The sequence below is a fragment of the Cynoglossus semilaevis genome, chromosome 8 (assembly GCF_000523025.1).
Source record: "Cynoglossus semilaevis isolate Cse_v1.0 chromosome 8, Cse_v1.0, whole genome shotgun sequence".
NCBI lineage: Eukaryota > Metazoa > Chordata > Actinopteri > Pleuronectiformes > Cynoglossidae > Cynoglossus > Cynoglossus semilaevis.
In genome coordinates this window covers 15,153,426-15,173,270 of record NC_024314.1, presented here as the reverse complement: position 1 = coordinate 15,173,270, position 19,845 = coordinate 15,153,426, and the positions used below count along the sequence as shown (strand labels likewise).

The following is a 19,845-nucleotide window of genomic DNA, read 5'->3' as shown; positions in this document are numbered from 1 at the left end:
AGATCCAAGTCCTGTGACGAAGGCCTCAACAACTTCAGGGAGGAAGGTCGCGTCCTAACGTGAGTTCAGAAACATGTTATTGGATAGAAGGTCAGATCCCTCCACTACAACTTTCGCTTGAGATTTGTTTATTTTGAAATAAAATGTTACTATTGATGTTAATGTTTTAAGGAATTTGTATTTTCTTCTCCACAGCAAAATACCAAAAAGGGTTAAGAGCTTTTTCACTGATGGCGTGAGTTCCTCAAACAATTTGACTGTAATCACAGCATGGAAAATGGAACAACGTTTGTGGACTTTTATAAACCGAGTCAATGATTCTCTGTTTCAGTCCCTGGAGACTCTACGGGCTCAGGAGGAGGCCCGGTCAAAGCGCCACTCCACCTCTGAACTTGGAACCATCACCTTCAGTGACGTTCGCAAGGAGGGCTGGTTACACTACAAACAGATCCTCACAGAGAAGGGAAAGGTCAGACCCTAACCCTTGGACCACTGTAAGACCCAGGGACCTTTGATCCCGTCAGTCACAATAACTACTTTGTGAATTCTTTTAATGTAATGGTAGAAAGTGGGCGGGGGCATGCGACCATGGAAACGCGTCTTCTCCGTCCTCCGGTCCAGTTTGCTCTTCCTGTACAAGGACAAAAGAGAGGCGGTGCTTCATGGAGCAGGGGCGGGGCCTGGCCAGGATGAGAACCCCCCAGTCAGCATTCGTGGCTGCTTGATCGACATCGCCTACAGCGAAACAAAACGCAAGCACACCCTGAGGCTGACCACCCAGGACTTTTGCGAGTACCTCCTCCAAGCTGAGGACAGGGACGACATGTTGGCCTGGATCAGGACCATCAGGGAGAACAGCAAGACAGATAATGAGGTACAGTTTTAGATTGACTTAGATACACGGGGGTCAAGTGAACGTCAGCCAACTGTAGAGTGTTCCTGTTACAGGAGATTGGTTCCTCCAGACAAGCGTTGATCAACAAGAAGCTGAATGATTACAGAAAACACAGGTGAGAACCTGGTGTTCATCTTTCTTCTTCTCACATACATCAACAACATATTGTCATGTTGTGTTGATGAAACCTCTCTCCCTGACAGTCTGACAGGTAACAAGCCTGACACCTCCCCCAAACTCCACAGGATGGTGCCTCCTTTCCTTCTGGCCAAAACTGACAACACCTCAGCCAACCGATCCACCAGGGCAGGTAGGTGCTGAAGACCTCTGTGTTTGTAGAACTGTCAGATGTTCACCACTGTGAAGTCTAACAGACTGGACTCCCACATGCTGATCACCCTGACCTTTGAACATGTTATTCCTTCTTGATCCTTGTTTTACTTTGACTTCAGATGACATCAAAGCACTTTGGGGCATCAACATCATGAAGAAAGCCAAGAAGACAGGCAGTCCAAAGGCCTTTGGTGTGCGACTAGAGGACTGTCAACCTGCTGTCAACCATAAAGTAAACTTCAACTACAACAATACTACCTACGAGTACTAGTATTCCTTTCACTTACAAGAGACTCAGGAGGTTAGACGCTGTTCAAATTCACATACGTTCAGGATTTAAAAAAGGTCTTAAGAGTCTATAAGCATTTGAGGAAGGTTTCCCTAGAAGGTTGGGGGGGGATTCCCAGTCAGGAGGGCAGATAAGAATAAATCGCTGTCTTCTTAAAAAACTGGATTAGTTGTTGTCCTTGGACTAATAACCATATTGTCCACCTCACCTCTTGACATGTTTCTCTGCAGTTTGTCCCAATGATAGTGGAGATGTGCTGCGGCATGGTGGAAGATACAGGTCTGGAATACACCGGCATCTACAGGGTTCCCGGAAACAACGCCATGGTGTCCAACCTTCAGGAGCATCTGAACAAAGGCCTGGACTTCAGCACTGCTGAGGAGGTGGGAGATAAAACAATGAAGCTTTAAAGGTCACACCATATCCACTGACAAAAGTTCTGAACCCTTGATCCATCTGTCCTCTCAGAGGTGGCAGGACCTGAATGTGATCAGCAGTCTGCTCAAGTCCTTCTTCAGGAAACTGCCTGAGCCTTTGTTTACAGACGGTCAGTTATCAATTGGTTCAAAATGTCCATTAGAACAGTGTTTCCCAAACTTTTTTTCTGGGGACCCATATTTTAAAACTCACAAACCTTCGCGATCCAAGACAATAGACATTATTTGTAAACTCCTGGGAAACATGATGCTAGGCGACCCAAAAAAACCCAACTCTTGCAACACCTGAGGGTCGCTACCCAGTGTTTGGGAAACAATGCATTAGAAGAGTCAGAGCACAATGACTTATGTTGACAATTTGATAGAGACATTTACACTTCCTGTCATTTAAAAAAAATAAAATATCACTGTAAGAATGTAGTAAATATGTCCTATTTTTCACCGTTTCACAGACAAATACAACGACTTCATCGATGCCAACAGAATAGAAGATGCTGAGGACAGACTGAAGACCATGAAGAAACTGGTAGAGTTTCTTTTAAACAGAATGATCTTTTTTTCTTTCTTTTTTTTAAACAACCGGAGCTCTCTCTTTTGTTTCAGATTCAGGACCTTCCTGATCATTACTACCACACACTCAAGTTCCTGTTGGGGCACCTAAAGAAGGTGGCAGATCATGCTGAGAAGAACAAGGTGAACTCCAGTCCTGCCTTCAGCTGTTACCTCCAGTCACTCAACACATGACTCCATTGTGGTTTTATTCTCAGATGGAGGCCAGAAACTTGGCCCTGGTGTTTGGTCCGACCCTGGTGAGGACGTCAGAGGACAACATGACCGACATGGTCACTCACATGCCTGACAGATACAAAATAGTGGAGACGCTGATTCTGCATGTAAGACTTTATAGACACACATCACTGGTCTTTACGCAGGAACCATATCTTTATTAACATTTTCTGCTCGACAGTCTGACTGGTTCTTCAGTGATGGAGAACTTGATAAGGAACCGAAGGTATGTATGTTCTCTGTTGGATTTCCATTTCATAAACTATTTATAGTTAGAAACTCATTAATTTCATGGCTAACATCTGTCTGAAGGCCCCTGAAGACAAACAGGACAAACAACCTGCACCCAACATCGACCATCTGCTGTCCAACATCGGCAGGCCCGGGATGCCAGGAGAGACATGTGGTGAGGAACGGGTCGCAGCCCAATGTTCACGTCTGACTGATCTGTACATACGGGATATGTTCTCGCTGTAGAGTCTTCATCACTGGGTCTACAACCCCTATGACCTCACACACTGTGGAGAGCAAAACCAAGGACAAACACCAGTTTGCCAGATGGTGGCGCTGTAGCTTTTTTTTTATATTTGGAAATTCTTCAAGAAAGATTCTCATTTGAGTTGTCAGTTCTAAGACCAGAGGTTCCTAAAGTGGGGGGCGTGGCCGGGTTGTTTCACAGAAGAGAAAGAGACGGAACAGCAGTTCTGAAGGAATTACAAGAAAAGACCAGTGGAGATCTGAAGCTCAGGAGTGGGAGGTTGGGGGCGGGTGGGGTTGAAAGTCATCCATAAAGGGGAACGTTGCAGAAGTAGTAGAAGTTTATGAACGTAGTTATCTCACTCACTTCCTCCCCCTGTTGATCTGTTAAAACTCACGTTTCCTACTTTTTCTTCTGCTTCTCTCTCGACTCTGCACTTGTTTCCTCTAGTTAAGAAAGTGGACCAGCTTCTTCGGTAGGAACAGGTCTTGTTTTTCTGTTTCCCACTTGTTTTCATCATAACCCACTCTGCTTGTCCTTTGCACCCCGCCCTACATCAGCTGCTTTCCCACGATCCTTCACACCATGGGTCCTAACTTGTCTTTTCTTTGTCAGATTCCACCACCAGCGATTCACTTAAGTCAAAGGTAAGAACAAAATACTTTTTATATTTTATATACTTATAATATTTTTTTAACTCAATCCTCTGGAGTGATCATTATTTATAACTGAGATTTCAACCTTCAGCTGTCCTCAAGTTCCAAGAAAGACCTGACCACCAGGGACCTAACGCCCAAGTCCATCATTAACGCTGTGACGAGGAAACGTAAAAAATGTCTCAGTGCTTACCTACCAGTCAGCAGTGATGATGAAGACTCAGAGCATGAACCTGTCAAAGCAAGTACCTGCAGGGCAGGAGGAGGGGGTGGAGAGGCCAGGGGGGTGGAGGAGGTGGCACAGGGGGGAGATGATCCTCTAAAGGAAACGTGGATTAAAAAAGGAAATCGAGTAGAAGGAGCAGGGAACCGTGGGGAACGAGAAAAGGCTGAGGCTCAAGTGGAAAAGGAGGAAGAGAAGGAAACAAAAAGCTCTGAGCATGAGAGCAGACAAAGAACAGCTGGGCCCAGAAATCGAGTGCTGCAGCGCCCCCACAGTTTTATCTACCCACACCAACAAGCCCACACCACACACCAAAGACACTTACCTGAGTTTAAACCAGCTTCACATTCAAGACCTGACAATCTCGCTACAGGACGGCCCGTGGTTCCTTTCTGGATCTACCCCACCAGGCCTCCTTACCTCCACCACACAGCCAGCTTCCAGGAGAACCAACAGCCAGACTGGAATCAGCAAGTGCCAGTCCGCTACAGAAAGACCAGAGGAGGCAGGACCCGGGCCGTGTCCATGAACGTGGACCTTGAGCTGTGGAGAAATAACGACAGAGATCGAGGGTGGAGAACAGAGAAGGTGGAGGTGATCAGAGTCATTGAAGGAGGGCCAGGTCAACACAGAAGTGTTGGCGTTCCACAGGGATCCATTGTAGTCCCCATGTCATGCCAGCAAACACATCCACATCCACACCCTGCCCCCCACAGGACTCCACCCACGTCCTTGGGTTGGGTAGATCAGGGTTCTCCAGGATCATCTGGTGTAGTCATGAGAAGATCAGGACACGATTCACGAGATAAAACAAGAGCACGTCGTCGACATACGGTGGTGATTTAACCTGACCTCGGCATCTGCTAATGTTTTACCACTAAACTAAATGTCACCAAAGACAAGTACCAACAAATCAGTTCTAGGACACATTTGTCAAGACCTTCATCAAGTTTCATTCCTAATGAGTTTAACAGCATTAACCTTTAACCATCTACTTACCTGACACTAAGATTAGTACTAAGTGTGAGAATGACTGGTCCTGTCCTGTGCTGAAGGTCCAGGTCTTTGGGGAATAAAACTGAACTGGAAAAGTTCTACATAGCTTTTGAAGTTCCACAGAGCCTGGGGTCGGGTTTTTACCAAAGTCAAACATCTGAGTTCAGTGGAAAACAAAAAAAACAACCAAAAAAAAAAAAAAAAAAACAACAACCAAGAAAAGTCAATAGTGATCTGGACAGTTAGAAGACCACCGAAAAGTCAGTAGTGATCTGGACAGTTAGAAGACCACCATTTGTCAGCAGTCTTTTCTGTACCTTCGTCCAGTGACTGACTCTGGACACACACACACAGACAGTCAGACACACACAGAGACACACACACAGTCACGTGGGTCAGAGGAGTGTCCAATGGGACTGATCATGTGTCTCTGCCAACGTCTGTGGTTGTCCTTGTGAGTGTCTGTTGATTCTGAGGCAGCTACCTGACCTGAAGCCAAATAAAGGCTCATTCTTGGCTTTTTCTACTCAGCAGCCTCCAGTGCTCCTCAAACAGTGAAGTCATTAAACTCCTCTGTGGTGGTTCCCAGTCCTGAACCTGAAACTCAGACCAGTACTGACTGTACCGTCAGTTTGTTTGTGGACCACGTGTTTTGTAACAGTTGTACAAAGCCTTGTTAATTTAACCAGTGTAAATAAATATGATACATAATAAATTAAATTATTTGTTTTGGATAAAAGTGAATGCCTCGTCTTTCTTACTATAAAGAGTGAAAAACATAATTAAAAATGTCATCAACTGCTTTGAAGTTAATTTCACCAAAGCTGCATTTTTTCTCTGCCAAAAACCCTACAAATGTTCTTGACTTTATTTATAACCTCTTGTATTTCAACCACCGTGGAGCAGTGACGACATCACTGTAGCAGACCAGTGATGATGTCACTAGAGTGACATCATCACGGCTGATGTCGTTTTGGCTCCTCCTCCACAGACTGAAGACACTTCATCCTTCCATGTATCATGACCTTTTAATTTCTGACAGATTATTCTTAATGAGAACATGAACTGAAGATAATATTTACTCCATAAATTAAAGACTTCAAAGTTAGTGCGTTGATTCTAGAGCAGCTGAAGGTAAAATTACACGACTGAGATCAGACGGTGTCTGACGAGGAGGTCAGCGTTGAGGAGTCCTGTCAGCTGATCCACAGACAAACTCCTTCAGGTTTTTCTTTCTAAGTTTTTGGAAACACATGAAGGAGAAAAACGTCACAGCTGTGTCTCTCGACCATGAGTTTGTTTGTCACCGTCTGGACCCAAAAAAAAACCCCAAAAAACTTTCATGGGTAATGACAGAGTCAAAGAGTCTGTGGCTCCTGAGCCTACCAGGCCAGACCAGACCAGTCAGACACTGGACTAGCGTCAGTCCCCACAGTCTGCTGGACATCGTCTTCTCACCAGTGAAGTTAACTCCGACCAGAGAATTATCCAGCATCAGGAGAAGGAGCGACTTCTCTTCTGAGCCTTTCGGACCATGGTGACCACGCCTTGAGCTACGAAGGGCCACACCAGGAAGAGGAGGAGCGTCTGAGCAGACACATCAAAAGGCCACCACCGGTCCTCCTGCACAGAGACGGAGGAGAAACAAAGACATCAGAATTTGAGTTTAGATGGGATTAAAAATAATCTGAGATGGGATTAAAAAATATTATGAGATGGGATTAAAAAATAATCTGAGATGGGGTTATAAAATTATCTGAGATGGGATTAAAAAATAATCTGAGATGGGATTTAAAAATCCTAGATGGGATTAAAAAATAATCTGACACGGGATTAAAGAATAATATGAGATGAGATCAGACATCAGAATTTGAGTTTAGATGGGATTAAAAATAATCTGAGATGGGATTAAAAAAATAATCTAAAACAGCATTACAAATAATCTGATGTGGGAATAAAAAAATAATCAGAGACAGCATTAAAAAATAATCTGAGACAGGATTGAAAAATACTAGATGGAATTAAATAAATAATCTGACACAGGATTAAAAAATAATCTTAGATGAGATAAAAAATAATCTAAAACATCATTATAAACCTGAGATGGGATTAAAAAATAATCTGAGATGGGATTAAAAAATAATCTGACACAGGATTAAAAAATAATAAGAGACAAGATTTAAAAAAAAAAAAATCTGACACTGGATTAAAGAATAATCTGGTTAAAGAGTCTTTTAAATAACAACTACTACTACAGTAATGGTAGCAGCATTAACAGGTACTCCTCAGTCTTCCTGACCTTCTGGCGTGCAGCTGAACACTGAAGACACGTTCCCCACGATCCATCGACCTGTCGGACAGGAAACAGGAAATGACCTCATTCATACCTGTGGCACCGGCCTGATGGTGTGTGTGTGTGTGCGTGCTGCAGAGAGCCTCACATGTGTGGCTGCCAGCCTCTCCACCACCTCCAGCCGCTCCATCACACTCCTCATGTCTTCTCTGAGTCTCCTTAGCGCCACCATGATCTGTTGCTGCAGCTGGATGTCGTGGAGCCTCTCCACTCCGCCCTCGGAGCCGTCGCCTCCTCCTCGGCCAGCTCCACCCCCACCACCTCCTGGAACACCCCACCCGGGACCACCCTGAGGAACACCACCTATGACAGAGGGCTGGTTGAAGACACAGAGCTGATGTGCTGACGGAGTCAGAGGAAGGTGGGGAACAAAGACGGAACTCACGTTCTCTCCAGCCGTGGTGTGGATCTCCTCGTCCACCGTCTCTCCTCCTGCTGACCCGACCCTGACCTTTCCCATCACTCCCTCCTTCACCTCCTTGACCTGCTCCTACCTGCCGGGCATCCTGTAGACCAGATGACTCCAACAGCACCTGACCGTTGGGAAAACCGTTGGACTTTACCGCAGGAACCTGAAGAACACCGAAAAGGTCAAGAGTAAAATATGAAAAGAAATTTGGCTGGTCATGTGACAAACAAACTTCTGACACTGGAGTCCACCGGGCTCTAGCTCCAGAACCTGGGCCTCTTCTCACCCTGATGCTGCTGAGCTGCTCCACTGAGTCCACAGAGTCACAGAAGATCTCCGTCTCAGAGTCACTGGTCAGAGCCAAACACTCGGACACTCCAGAATCTGCAGCAGGAGAACTCAGGTCACTGCTCACATGGGGTGAGAACATCTCAACTCAGGTGAGGACAACTCACCCTGGTGGACAGGCTCTGCAGTCACCTCCATCACTTCAGCTGTTTTCATCTCCTGGTCTCCTGGAGGAGTAGAAGCTCCTGTCTGTGCCTCCTCCTCCTCTTCCTCCCCCAGTTGCTGCTGTTCCTCTTCATCCTTCTTCATCTGTGCAGATCGGTCAGATTTCAGACCTGCAGGAACAAACCCACTCCTCATGACTATCACCCACAGAGGACACTGATGATGACGACAAAGGTGAAGTTAAACCTGTGATGTCATCAAACACAGCAGACAACAACAGTCTGACTCCGACTGTGAACAGTCTGTAGTCTCATCAACACTGGCTCTAGATTTACACATAAGGACAAAACATGGGTCGGGCCTAGGCCTGAGGATCAGCTGTTTTAACCAATGCGACCATTAGGGGGCGGCTCTGATTGCTGTAGCTCTCACATGAACAGATGGGGACAGACACTGAATTCATTATATAATTATGACTTGTAATACAATGTCATTAATCATCATTAATAATATAAAAGTGAGTGGCAAGGTGAGACCCAGGGGTCACTGACCTTCTCTAAGTGTCAGTAGTGTCTGTGGAGGACGAGGCATGTCATCAATGACCAGGTAAAGAGGCTCAAAGTGGTGTAAGAGTGAGGCCGTCTTCTCGTTCATGGGCATGGTGTCGATGACCTGGAAAACAGAATATTTAAAAGTTTGTTTTTGTCCAGATCAGTGGATTAAACACACATCTGAAGCAGTTCTTATTCATGTCCACTAGGTGTGGCTCAACTTCAGTACATGTGTTTAATTGATTCAGACTCTCCCACCTCCTGGGCCACTTTCTTCATTTCCTCCACGTACGCTGTCATGGCGCTCTCGCTGCTCATCGCTCCCAGACGACTCCACGCATCCCTGGCACAAACACAAATGAAGTTGGTTTGTTTTTTCAGACGCCTTCACGCCTTGACTCTGTGACTCAACACACTGGTCATGCCTTCAGTTGACTCTGTGACTCAACACACTGGTCAGTTTGTATTAAACACAGGAATAGTTCTAACTGTTAGAAATGACCACAGACCAATAAATTACTGTCTTTTACATTAAAGATACCATTTGTATCGTCCTACTGGGTCCCAAAACCCGGGGCGAGGAGCCTTGCACGTTCCACACACGGCCTGTTTGTACAGACTGTAGAAACGCAGCATCACCTCATAGGAAGGACTGTACAAGCCTGGGACGGACACAGACACAGATTAGTTGTCATTTGGTGGAGAACAAGAACTTCCAAAGTTATTACGACACAGTTGTTCTGATCTGACCTAAGGAATCTGTGAAAGAGAACGTTTAACTAATGTGAACAGGTTGTTTACCATTTTTAGGAAGGTTCTGAATGACGTCCACAGCTGCCTGAAAGCGTTTCTGGTGGTCGACCGCAGGCCCGTCCGTGGCTGGGACCGGCATGGCTCTGACACTGTCTCTGAAAGACAGGTGGAGCAGAAAGAGACAATTATAATTATTATTCATATTCTCACAAAAACTTGACAGAGACCAGAGCTGAGAGGATTCAACATTCACACCGCGGTTCAGTCCAACTGGACCAGTTCTGAGGCTGGTTCCATCATCGACACATTACTGGTATTTCCCAGTGTTGTGGCAATAATTAAATATGACATGAAACATTAAATTAAATATTTGTTCTATGACATAAAACTGACTGAACTGACTCTGTTAAGGTTAACTCTCGATTGAACGAGTATCCGTGTGTAAAACAGAAAACTTCGCTCTGTTTATAATTCGTTTTCTCAACAGTAAATAAAATACAACGTACAGATTTGTGGGTTTAGCATAGCAACCTAGCATTATCACAGCCTCAACTCGTCGGTCGTGTATCCCTCCGCCGCAGTAACAGCGGCCTGATTTTCACACTGTCCCGGTCCCTTTACACTCCTAGTAACATCTACGTGGACAGAAGCACCAAACCACAACCGTCATTTCTAACGACACCTCCATACTGACCTGTTTATCCGAGGTTCGAAAGAGAAGGACACCTGCGCCGCTGCTGCTCGTGCGGCAGCTACTTCCGCAACGTAGGAATGGACACGCCCACTCTGTCATTAAAACATTTCGTCTTTACGATAATAAACTACACATGGAGTACAAGAACGATGGCGATAATTATTTGAATAATAACAATGATATTTGTATTACGGAATGTAGAAATGTACGTTAATATCATCATAGTAATGGTGGAAATCAGAGTGAGAATAGTACAAGGTCGCCATACAAACAAACCCAGAAAAACTAGTTTAACTAAATAACTAAACAGAACTAACAGGTTCATAAAGAAGGGTTAGTAATAAGGCTGAATACTACAGGCAGTGGCGTAAATATACACATTAATCTGGTTATATTTAATCTATAAATAAGTAGTATTATTAAAGGTAAACATTTTTCACATCGAACGAACATTGTTTTTCCACATTATTATATTAATATATTAATAATAATAATGTTATTAAATAACAACTTAAAAACGCTATGAAAATGTCTGTGTGTTTGAGGAGGAGACTGTGATGTGACGAAAATAAACACACACTCATAAATCCTCACTAATCCACTTACAGTCAAATGTTTCTGTTCGCTCAAAATGTGACATCACTACAGGAAGTTAGTTTGACTTTCAAAATAAAAAAAACATTTAACTGAACACTTCCCCAGGTTTGACACTACTGTATCAGTCTGTAGACTGTGGTCCACTGTGGTTCAAGTCCTACATTGTGGTTGTGACAGCTGTGTGTGGTCAGCATGGACTCGTGGACTACACTGTGAACATGTCCGCTACCAAAATCACCAATGGCAAAAAGCCAGTTGTAGGATTTGGAGCGATTTAAGTTTTAGTTTGAAATCAGCCGGAAATGAGTGTCTGCCGTTTGGAAATTGACTCTCCCAGAATAAATGCCCCAACAGCCGCTAGAGTCCAACATCACCGTCCCCCTGAAGGAGACCGTGAGGAGTCCGGTACTGCACCAGGGGACAGAGCAGCAGAGTCCGGACAGGGAGGAGCCGGTGGAGGAGAAGGAGCAGAGACGAGGAGCCGTAAGAGCAGCATCAGCAGAAAGAGCGTCATGTTGGGCAGCAGACAGAAAGCGGCTCCGCGGAAGAAGAACGGAGCCGGGACATCCGAGATGAAGGCCATCGACCCTCTAAGGAACCTGGGTGAGTGATGGAGGAGCGGGAGGTGATGGAGGAGCAGGAGGTGATGGAGGAGCAGGAGGTGATGGAGGAGATGTTGTTCTCCAGCCGTCATCACAGATTTACACACAGATTTCTGAAACATCATCATAAAACAATTTTTATCTTCGTCTTCATTTGTGGTTCACAGCGACATAACAGACATTTTAAAAATCATTTAGGTTTAAATAAAGATGTTTAAAGACGAAAATCCTACAAAATTACATTAATTTAGCATTAAAAAATGTGGGTTGCGGTTCGTAACTAGGTCGCAGGGTAGTTTGTCCTGGGTCTATTTCCAGCGTCAGACTGAGGAGGTGTTTATGTTTATAACAAACACAGAAATATTATTTGGTGTTTTTGTTATTGCTGTTGTTGTTGTTGTCAAAAATGTTCTGTTCTGTGCAGCAGCCACTGACTCCATGACACCGTTCTGACAGAACTGTCAGTCTGAGCTGAGAAAACAGTTCCACAGGTTCTGTGTCAGAACCAGAACCTTGACAGTAAATGATTCCGACGGTTCTGTGTAGTTTTGAAACACAGTCCAGGGTTCTGTGTGTGTGTGTGTGTGTGTGTGTGTGTGTGTGTGGTCCCAGTGTTGAAGTGAAGGCTTTACAGAGTTCTACACTGGGCCACGCCCTGAGGACCCACTGGTTCCAGGACTGGTGTTTGAGGTCTGATGAAAACATCTGTGGAGAAAAACCCTGAGCTCCAATTTTATCTCCTGTAGCAGTGGAGCTAAGGCGGGGGACAGAGAGGGTGAGGAAGACAGAGACAGAGACAGAGAGACCAAGGCAGCAGGAGAGACAGTCAGTCACACAGATTGTTCCACGTTGAAGCTCTCCCTTCAGTCCACTGTAGAATAAACAAACACGTGCCTTTTAAACACTGCTGCTCTGTGAACGGGTTTAGACTGAAGACTGAAAATAGAGCGGTGTGTGTGTGTGTGTGTCTGTCTGTGTGTGTGTGTCTGTCTGTGTGTGTGTGTGTCCTCTTTACTTATTAAAATAAAAAGGTACAGGAGCAGAGTAAACTGGAGACTCAGAGTTAGTCTAACAACAACCACACCTCCCCTGTCAATCACTGCAGGACTGACCCGTTACTGACCACATTACTGACCACGTTACTAACCATGTTACTGACCATGTTACTATGTTACTGACCACATTACTGACCATGTTACTAACCATGTTACTGACCCTGTTACTGCTGCAGTAACATGTGATGTGTGTCAGTGTGTTCAGACAGTGTTCACCTCTCACTGTCCCAGCTGAAGTCACTGACCACAGTCTGTGGACTTTGGTCTGTGACTGTGAGATAAAACATTGATCATGATAAGAGGAGCAGACTGCTCCTCACAGTCTGATGGTCAGCACCTCCTCACAGTCTGATGGTCGGCCCCTCCTCACCGTCTGTGTGTGTGTGTGTGTGTGTGTGTGTGTGTGTGTGTGTGTGTGTGTGTGTGTGTGTGTGTGTGTGTGTGTGTGTGTGTGTTCTCCTGCAGGAGCAGGAGTCCAGGAGGATGCAGATGTGCAGAGGATGCTGCAGGGCTCCAGTATGGTGAAGGTCAGTCTCAGTCCCACTCCAACAGTTCTCAGTCAGTTCCAGGTTCTCTGTCCTGACATCTGGTCTACATTTGTGTGAAGATCCGTTCTCCTCGCTGGCAGAAGAGACGGACGTTGAAGCTCCTGGAGGACGGAGTGACCGTCTGGTGTCAGTCCAACAAGACGTCCAGTCGGGCCAAAGAACTGCAGTCATGTGAGTCCTCACTTTCCTGGAAAATGTGACATACCTGGAATCCCAGGACTGTTTCCAGGACATGGGTTTTAGACATTTCTATTATGGATTTAGTGACAGAGATGAAACAGAGAGAAGATTCTGGAATCAGATCACAGATGATCACAGATCAGATCTTCACCCTGTTTCATCTCCTCCTCCTCGTCCTCCTCCTCCTCCTCTTCCATCCTGTTCTGTTGCCTTTTTGTCCCCTCCAATCAGAGGGGCTCTCTGTGTCACATGACTTTTCTACCCAGTGGTTTACAGTAAATGTATGTATTTTAGACTCCTGCGGTCAGAGTTATTTTAAAGAAGAAAGTGGACACAAGGGTGGAGACGAGAGGAGGAGGTGCTGCAGAGTCACCTCCTCCTCTCGTAACTGTAATCATCCTTCAGACTGGGCCGGCAGGTGTGTGTGTGTGTGTGTGTGTGTGTTTAAGGTGGAAACAAGTACTTGTTCTATTTGTGTTAACCTTAAATTACCAAACACATGCACACACACACTCTCACACACACACTCTCACACACACACTCTCACACACACTCTCTCACACACACACACTGATTACAGAGCTGCTCTATTTTTAAACTGCTGCAGATTAGAGGATGTGATTGGTGGTGGTGTGGCCTGTGGGCGTGGCCTCAGGGACAGGAGTTTTGAGTTGAAGTGAACTCTGATCTAACAGAACACGGTCTGTAATCAGACTGGCTCCTGATGTGGCTGTGTGTGTGTGTGTGTGTGTGTGTGTAATGACCCAGAGGAGAACCTGAAATTACAGATGTTCTGCTGCAGAACCTTTTCTGCTCCTCTGTCTTTAACTCTGATCATCGGTTTCACTTCGTTTTCATATTTCTGTCTCCAGTCTCAGCTGCTTTGTCAAATTTCCATCTTCATCCATTTAAAAAAAAAAAAGTAATTTCTGACCAACTTTCAGTTTGTCTTTCTTGTTCCTTTTTTTACCTGGTAACTATTTGAAAAACAAAAGCCCAGACCAAACTGAACTTTGACCGAGTCTGGACTTCTTCTCCTCACCTGGCTCTCTGCTCCCGTTTCCTCCTTAGTCTCCATCACGGAGGTGGAGTGCGTTCGTCAAGGATGTCAATCGGAGACGCTGAGGCTGATGGGTGAATCGGTACCCGAAGGCCGCTGTCTGACTGTGGTCTTTAAAGGTCCCAGGAAGAGTCTGGATCTGCTGTGCCAGAGTCCGGAGGAGGCCCAGAACTGGGCCAGAGGGATCAGGACCCTGCAGGGGAGGGTGGAGAACATGACCCAGAAGGAGAAACTGGACCAATATCCTGTCAGAGTGCAGGCTGTAGAAACAGAGCAGAAAGATCAGTGTGTGTTGTCACTTCCTTAACTGTGCGCTGGCGTCACCTGGATCCATGCTTACCTGAGCCGGGCCGACCAGAACCACGACGACAAGATGAGCTACGAGGAGGTGCAGACCCTGCTGCAGATGATCAACATTGATCTGAGTGATCAGTACGCACACACCCTCTTCCAGGTACTTCATTCTCACTAAGATGGGTTTAGTTTCTATAAGCCACTACTGCACTAACTTTTAGCTCTGATTGGGAAACACTTGTAGCATTTTTGTCAAAGAGTTTGAGCTAAACTTAAATGATTGTTTTAGCTGTTTCTTTGCTAATTATTAGCTGTAGCTCTGATAATCTTTTCCTCCTCTATGGTTGTGCTTGACGTATTATTATTAGGAATAAAACTTAATGCTAGTAAAGGGTCAGTTAGTACTTTTTACAGGGCTACATTTTGGCTATATGTTAGCACATGTTTACCCAATGTTTGCTCAGAACATGAATCTAAACGCTGCAGGAATTTCCTACAATGACTCAGCACAACTTGTCTAACAACAGAGGTCACATGACAGATAAGCTCCAGCTCCACTGGAATAAACATCTCTATCTTATCCTGTGTCATGGACAGAAGTGTGACCGCTCAGCTGATGGTCGACTGGACCACGGCGAGATCGAGGTTTTCTGCAGGGAGTTGTTACGGAGGCCAGAGCTGGACGCCGTCTTCATCCGATACTCAGCTAACGGATGTGTTCTGTCCACTGTGGATCTGAAGGACTTCCTGAAGGACCAGGGAGAAGATGCTTCACTGGTCCACGCCCAGAGCCTCATCCTCACATATGAACTCAACGAGTGGGGTACGAAGATTAGGAAGAGTCATGGGCTGTGAAAAGGATTGTTTTATTTCACTCTTTGAAAACTCACTCTAATCCTAGACTTCCTGTGGAAAACAACAGGTGTTAGCCACTCAATAGATGTTGACCTGATTTATTTTATGACTCGTCAAGACCACCAAGTCCATAGAAAATAAAATCAGTGATTTTCTCTATGGACTTTGGTCTGAGCTAAAATCACTGATTTTCTCTATGGACTTTGGTCTGAACTAAAATCACTGATTTTCTCTATGGACTATGGTCTGTGAGAGTAAGACGTACAAACTCAACAGGTCAGATATTTGCTACATTTCTTTCTGTCCTTGTTCTCCATCAAATGCTAAAAACTAAACGTTCGTCCTAATCTCTGCTGGGTCTAAACAGTACCCTGACTAGTCCTGTTTGTCCCCTTCGTCTCTGGCCCAGTACAGCCCAGAAGAACCAGTTCATGACGCCCAACGGTTTCACCATGTACATGTTGTCCAGAGAGAACTGTGTGTTCGACCCGGACCACTCGCGGGTTTATCAGGACATGACCCGACCAATGGCCCATTACTTCATCTCCTCGTCTCACAACACGTACTTGACCAAAGACCAGATCACCGGGGACAGCAGTACTGAGCCATATATACGGTGAGGAAACCAGAACCTAAACAGTTCTTGTCTACAGCCTGTGTTTCCACGGTGGTTAGTTCCAGCATGTGGAACTGTTTGCTATGACATTCGAGAACTGTTGGCTAAAGAGCTGCTCCTAACTCTCAAGTTGTTTTCAGTGTCGGGCTAACAGCCCAGTAGGTTGTTGAATTCACACTGGTGAAGAGCCCTGGTCTGTAGACTGTTGGTTGGACAGAAACATTGGTTCGTGGACATGATCTGGACTAAATCTTCTGAATTCTGTGACTTGTTTGTCCTCAGGGCTCTGAGCCACGGCTGCCGCTGTGTGGAACTGGACTGTTGGGACGGGGACAAAGGAGAACCCGTCATCTACCATGGACACACCCTGACCTCCAAAGTCCCATTTGTCAAGGTCATCCAGGTCATCGACGAGTACGCTTTCAAAGTGAGTCCTCCCCAGTGTCACTGTTCTGAAAACAACATGTTTGAGATCAGGTACCTGAACAGAACCGAGCCTGTCTGCCGTGTTTTTCTTCATCTGCTCCAGGCATCTCCATACCCAGTGATCCTGTCTCTGGAGAACCACTGCTCTGTGGAGCAGCAGACAGTCATGGCCCGACACCTCAGATCCATCCTGGGACATAAGCTCCTCACCAAACCCCTCCCTGGTCTGGATCCTCACCAACTACCTTCTCCTGAGGTAAGAAGTCACAAAAGAACACAAAAGTCCAGAACCGTAGGACCCTGAGTCTGGCGTATGTCATTTCCTGTTGGCTTCATTTCTGTTTCCTTTCCTTCTGGGCTCAGGATCTCAAAGGAAGAATCCTGGTGAAGGGGAAGAAGGAGGTCCTGGTGGAGGAGGCTTCATCCAGCACTTCAGAGCTTAGCTCCTCAGATGAGGAGGCAAGCAGGCATGATGGGAAACCACACCCAAAAAAAGGAGATGGCAAGGTGTGTGAGTCTCTCATCTCAGGAAGTAGGTTTGCTCCAGGTTTAAATCCAGATTAGAACCTGACGAGAACCAACACCATAGAGACAAGTCCAGAAGGTCCAGACTATTTAGACTGTTTAGATTCAGGAGAGCATAGTGTGGAGGGAGGGAGGAGGTGAACTATTCACTTCCTCTCGTTCTAGAGTCCGTCCCAGTTCTGGCTCAGATAAAATGATGGTCTGTGATTCTGAAGGTTTTTCTCCATTTTTCTTTCCTTCCACAGCTGAGTCCAGAACTGTCAGACCTGGTGGTCTACACCCGCAGCGTTTCTTTTAGAACCTTTGAAGAGGCCTCCAAGAAGCCAGCATCTGAAATGTCCTCCTTCTCTGAGAGTGAAGCTCTGAGGCTCATCAAAGACTCAGGTTTGGCTTCCAATGAAACTCCAGCTCCTCACAGTCACAGCTGCTCCTGCAGAACCAGATCCATGTGTCCTTATTCCTGGTTTTAGGGATTCATTTTGTTCGTCACAACAGTCACCAGCTGAGCAGGATCTACCCTTCAGGTCAACGCCTGCAGTCGTCCAACTACAACCCTCAGGAGATGTGGAACGCAGGCTGTCAGATCGGTGAGTGCTGGCTTCTGGAGGTCTCTGGCTCCAGGTGAATCCTTCTGATTCCACTTTGCTGTGTTTTTCTTCAGTGGCTCTGAACTTCCAGACTCCAGGTGAGCAAATGGATCTGAACCAGGGAAGGTTCTTGCAAAACGGTCAGTGTGGATACATCCTCAAACCAACCTTCATGTGCCGGCCCAGCACCACCTTCCACCCTGAGAACGTGGGCGGAGGTCCAGGCCACAATCCTTTGCTCTTAACTATCAGGGTAAGACAGCACCCTCTAGCTGAGACACAAGTTAAACAGGTGGAAATGCAGGTTCTTGAGTCCAACTTTCCTGAGCCGTTCATCAGTTCTTCCTCCTCCTCCTCCTCCTCCTCATTCATCAGTTCTTCCTCCTCCTCATTTTCTCAGGTGATTTCTGCTCAGCAGCGTCCTCCTCCTCCTTTTCTCAGGTGATTTCTGCTCAGCAGCTTCCTAAACCAGGAGGAGACAAGCCCAGCTCAATCGTCGACCCTCAGGTGTGGGTGGAGATCCATGGAGCTCCTATTGACAACAGCAAAAAGAAGACCAATCATGTTGACAATAACGGTAAAGACCTCGAAGTCCCTGGACCTGGAAACCAGCTGATAAAACAGTGAATCATCCAACTTTTTTTCAACCTTCTCCTCAGGATTTAACCCACGGTGGGACAGTACCTTCAACTTCACCGTCCATGCACCTGACTTGGCTCTGGTTCGTTTTGTGGTAGAAGATCACGACTACACCTTGAGTAACGACTTCTTAGGCCAATTCACTCTACCTCTGACCAGCCTCAGAACAGGTGGGTTCTCACAAGTGAAAGAACGTCCTGCACATGTTCTCTCTGGTGGCTTCATCTCTCTTTTTTCTCTGCAGGTTATCGTCATGTCCGACTCCTCCGGCAGGACGGTTCCAGCCTCTCACCAGCATCTCTCTTCGTCCACCTCTCAGTCTCTCCCTGTGAAGGAAGTCCCAGTAAATTTAACCCCAGATCTCCTGCCCCAACATCCAAGTGATAACCATAGCCCAAGAGCAGCAGATGTTTCCCCCTGGTCATAGAAGATCTTCTGGGCCTTGAAGAACATTAGATTCCCACACTAGTATTGAAACCCGCTCTCCTCCTTCAGCTCATGGACTGGAGGTTTTTAATGTTCCAGCAACTTTTTTATGAAGGACATTCTCACTCTACAGTTCTGACCTCCTGATCTGACTCATCTTCAAGAACCATGTGGAACCAAAACCAGAACTTTAGGATATTTAACTCTGGTCCAGAGTCTGTTTTGTTGTCTCATCACTTTTTTCCCATGAGTCCTAAGGAAACATGGTGTACCTTCTGTTCACCTGGTCACAGCTGGTGTCAAGTGTGGGGCCGGATTGTAACATACTGATCCTAGGTGGTTAACAGATCAGCCATCATCTGAACAGCTACTGATCCAGAACAGACAACAGAACACCTACAGTCAGACAAGTCAAACAGATGAAGATCAGACCAGCGCGGGGGAGGTGAAACTAGGACAACCAGCTCAGAGACACCAGCGTTCAAACACCAGTGTTAACGACGTCACGCTAACACCTGAAAACCCTCTCACATCTAACATGTGACGTGGTTCTCTCCTAAAAGGAGAACTGCCAGGTTCAGGGAAAGTTCCTGAAGATGGAGATGGATTTCTGGAAAGTATAGAAAAACAAAAGTGACTGTGACATTAACGCTTGTATTCAGTCTCCTTGGGGAATCTGTGGGGCCATAATTTATTATTGATCTATTTATTTGTTTGTGATTATTTATTTTCACATCTAAACAGATTCAAATGAGGGTTCTTGAAAAAAATATTTAGATTTTTACATCAGTTTTAAAAAATGTTTGTCTTGTAGGATATTTAATAATCTTTTTCTTTTTCTTCTTAAAAATATCATTAGTAATCAGGTGTCAGGAATAGACAGTGTCTTAGACAGTACTTCAGACAGTACTTCAGACAGTACTTCAGACAGTACTTCAGACAGTACTTCAGACAGTACCTCAGACAGTACCTCAGACAGTACAGGCTGTTGCCTCAGAATCAAACTTGATCTTTAACTTAGGTCTCAGGCAAATAAAAGGTTCAAACTGAAAACCAAATAAATTCTAGACTTTGTAACTCAACTGTGTGACATCATTAAAACGCATAGCTACCCAAGCTTACACACACA

At 45.6% G+C, this 19,845-nt stretch overlaps 3 protein-coding genes across 7 annotated transcripts in view; 2 read left to right on the top strand and 1 right to left on the bottom strand.

Annotated features, from left to right (window-relative positions):
- LOC103382387 (rho GTPase-activating protein 23-like) overlaps nt 1-5,310 on the top strand; it is a 9,826-nt gene extending 4,516 nt beyond the window's left edge. The window contains exons 9-24 of the mRNA XM_025058141.1: nt 3-59; nt 196-235; nt 332-469; nt 566-874; nt 949-1,010; nt 1,099-1,205; nt 1,348-1,460; nt 1,748-1,900; nt 1,986-2,064; nt 2,407-2,480; nt 2,558-2,647; nt 2,722-2,847; nt 2,922-2,966; nt 3,053-3,146; nt 3,834-3,865; nt 3,966-5,310. Of these exons, the coding sequence (XP_024913909.1) occupies nt 3-59; nt 196-235; nt 332-469; nt 566-874; nt 949-1,010; nt 1,099-1,205; nt 1,348-1,460; nt 1,748-1,900; nt 1,986-2,064; nt 2,407-2,480; nt 2,558-2,647; nt 2,722-2,847; nt 2,922-2,966; nt 3,053-3,146; nt 3,834-3,865; nt 3,966-4,943 (2,497 nt within the window). The 3' untranslated portion in view covers nt 4,944-5,310. The remainder of the gene's footprint in view (nt 1-2; nt 60-195; nt 236-331; nt 470-565; nt 875-948; nt 1,011-1,098; nt 1,206-1,347; nt 1,461-1,747; nt 1,901-1,985; nt 2,065-2,406; nt 2,481-2,557; nt 2,648-2,721; nt 2,848-2,921; nt 2,967-3,052; nt 3,147-3,833; nt 3,866-3,965) is intronic.
- A 1,241-nt stretch (nt 5,311-6,551) lies between these two features.
- Nucleotides 6,552-10,398, bottom strand: acbd4 (acyl-CoA binding domain containing 4). 2 transcript variants are annotated; one of them, XM_008314873.3, is made up of 11 exons: nt 10,307-10,398; nt 9,661-9,767; nt 9,401-9,521; nt 9,118-9,202; nt 8,860-8,980; nt 8,311-8,478; nt 8,142-8,239; nt 7,832-8,018; nt 7,535-7,749; nt 7,393-7,443; nt 6,552-6,716 (listed from the first exon to the last, which is right to left on the bottom strand). In XM_008314873.3, the coding sequence occupies exons 2-11, from the start codon at nt 9,749-9,751 to the stop codon at nt 6,588-6,590; spliced, it is 1,266 nt and encodes a 421-aa protein (XP_008313095.1). In that variant the 5' UTR covers nt 9,752-9,767; nt 10,307-10,398; the 3' UTR covers nt 6,552-6,587. The 2 variants fall into 2 exon arrangements, with proteins under 2 accessions (XP_008313095.1, XP_024913286.1); XM_025057518.1 differs by lacking the exon at nt 10,307-10,398 and adding an exon at nt 10,119-10,287.
- Nucleotides 10,399-10,561: 163 nt separating this feature from the next.
- Nucleotides 10,562-19,799, top strand: LOC103382183 (1-phosphatidylinositol 4,5-bisphosphate phosphodiesterase delta-3-A-like). Of its 4 annotated transcripts, none has more exons than XR_003050292.1 (16): nt 10,562-11,506; nt 13,032-13,087; nt 13,168-13,279; nt 14,360-14,588; nt 14,673-14,802; nt 15,240-15,465; nt 15,912-16,113; nt 16,396-16,795; nt 16,903-17,046; nt 17,310-17,448; nt 17,535-17,651; nt 17,726-17,904; nt 18,093-18,228; nt 18,311-18,460; nt 18,535-18,744; nt 19,132-19,799. XR_003050292.1 is itself a non-coding variant. In XM_008314875.3 (16 exons), the coding sequence occupies exons 1-16, from the start codon at nt 11,206-11,208 to the stop codon at nt 18,672-18,674; spliced, it is 2,559 nt and encodes an 852-aa protein (XP_008313097.1). In that variant the 5' UTR covers nt 10,562-11,205; the 3' UTR covers nt 18,675-19,799. The 4 variants fall into 4 exon arrangements, 3 of the variants coding, with proteins under 3 accessions (XP_008313097.1, XP_016889842.1, XP_024913279.1); XM_008314875.3 differs by having other exon boundaries at nt 16,396-16,540; nt 16,643-16,795; nt 18,535-19,799; XM_017034353.2 differs by having other exon boundaries at nt 18,535-19,799.
- The last annotated feature ends 46 nt before the right edge of the window (nt 19,800-19,845 follow it).

Excerpts from the sequence above, each read along its gene's own strand:
- acbd4 (XM_025057518.1), bottom strand. The coding sequence starts at position 10,150 with ATGCTAGGTTGCTATGCTAAACCCACAAATCT. Across the intron at positions 9,203-9,400 it reads CCAGTAGGACGATACAAATG|GGATGCGTGGAGTCGTCTGG; the intron begins GTATCTTTAATG and ends TGTTTGTGCCAG. Across the intron at positions 8,981-9,117 it reads TGAAGAAAGTGGCCCAGGAG|GTCATCGACACCATGCCCAT; the intron begins GTGGGAGAGTCT and ends TCTGTTTTCCAG.
- LOC103382183 (XM_017034353.2), top strand. The coding sequence starts at position 11,206 with ATGAGTGTCTGCCGTTTGGAAATTGACTCTCCCAGAATAAATGCCCCA. Across the intron at positions 17,449-17,534 it reads GAGGCTCATCAAAGACTCAG|GGATTCATTTTGTTCGTCAC; the intron begins GTTTGGCTTCCA and ends TCCTGGTTTTAG. Across the intron at positions 18,229-18,310 it reads CAATCATGTTGACAATAACG|GATTTAACCCACGGTGGGAC; the intron begins GTAAAGACCTCG and ends CCTTCTCCTCAG.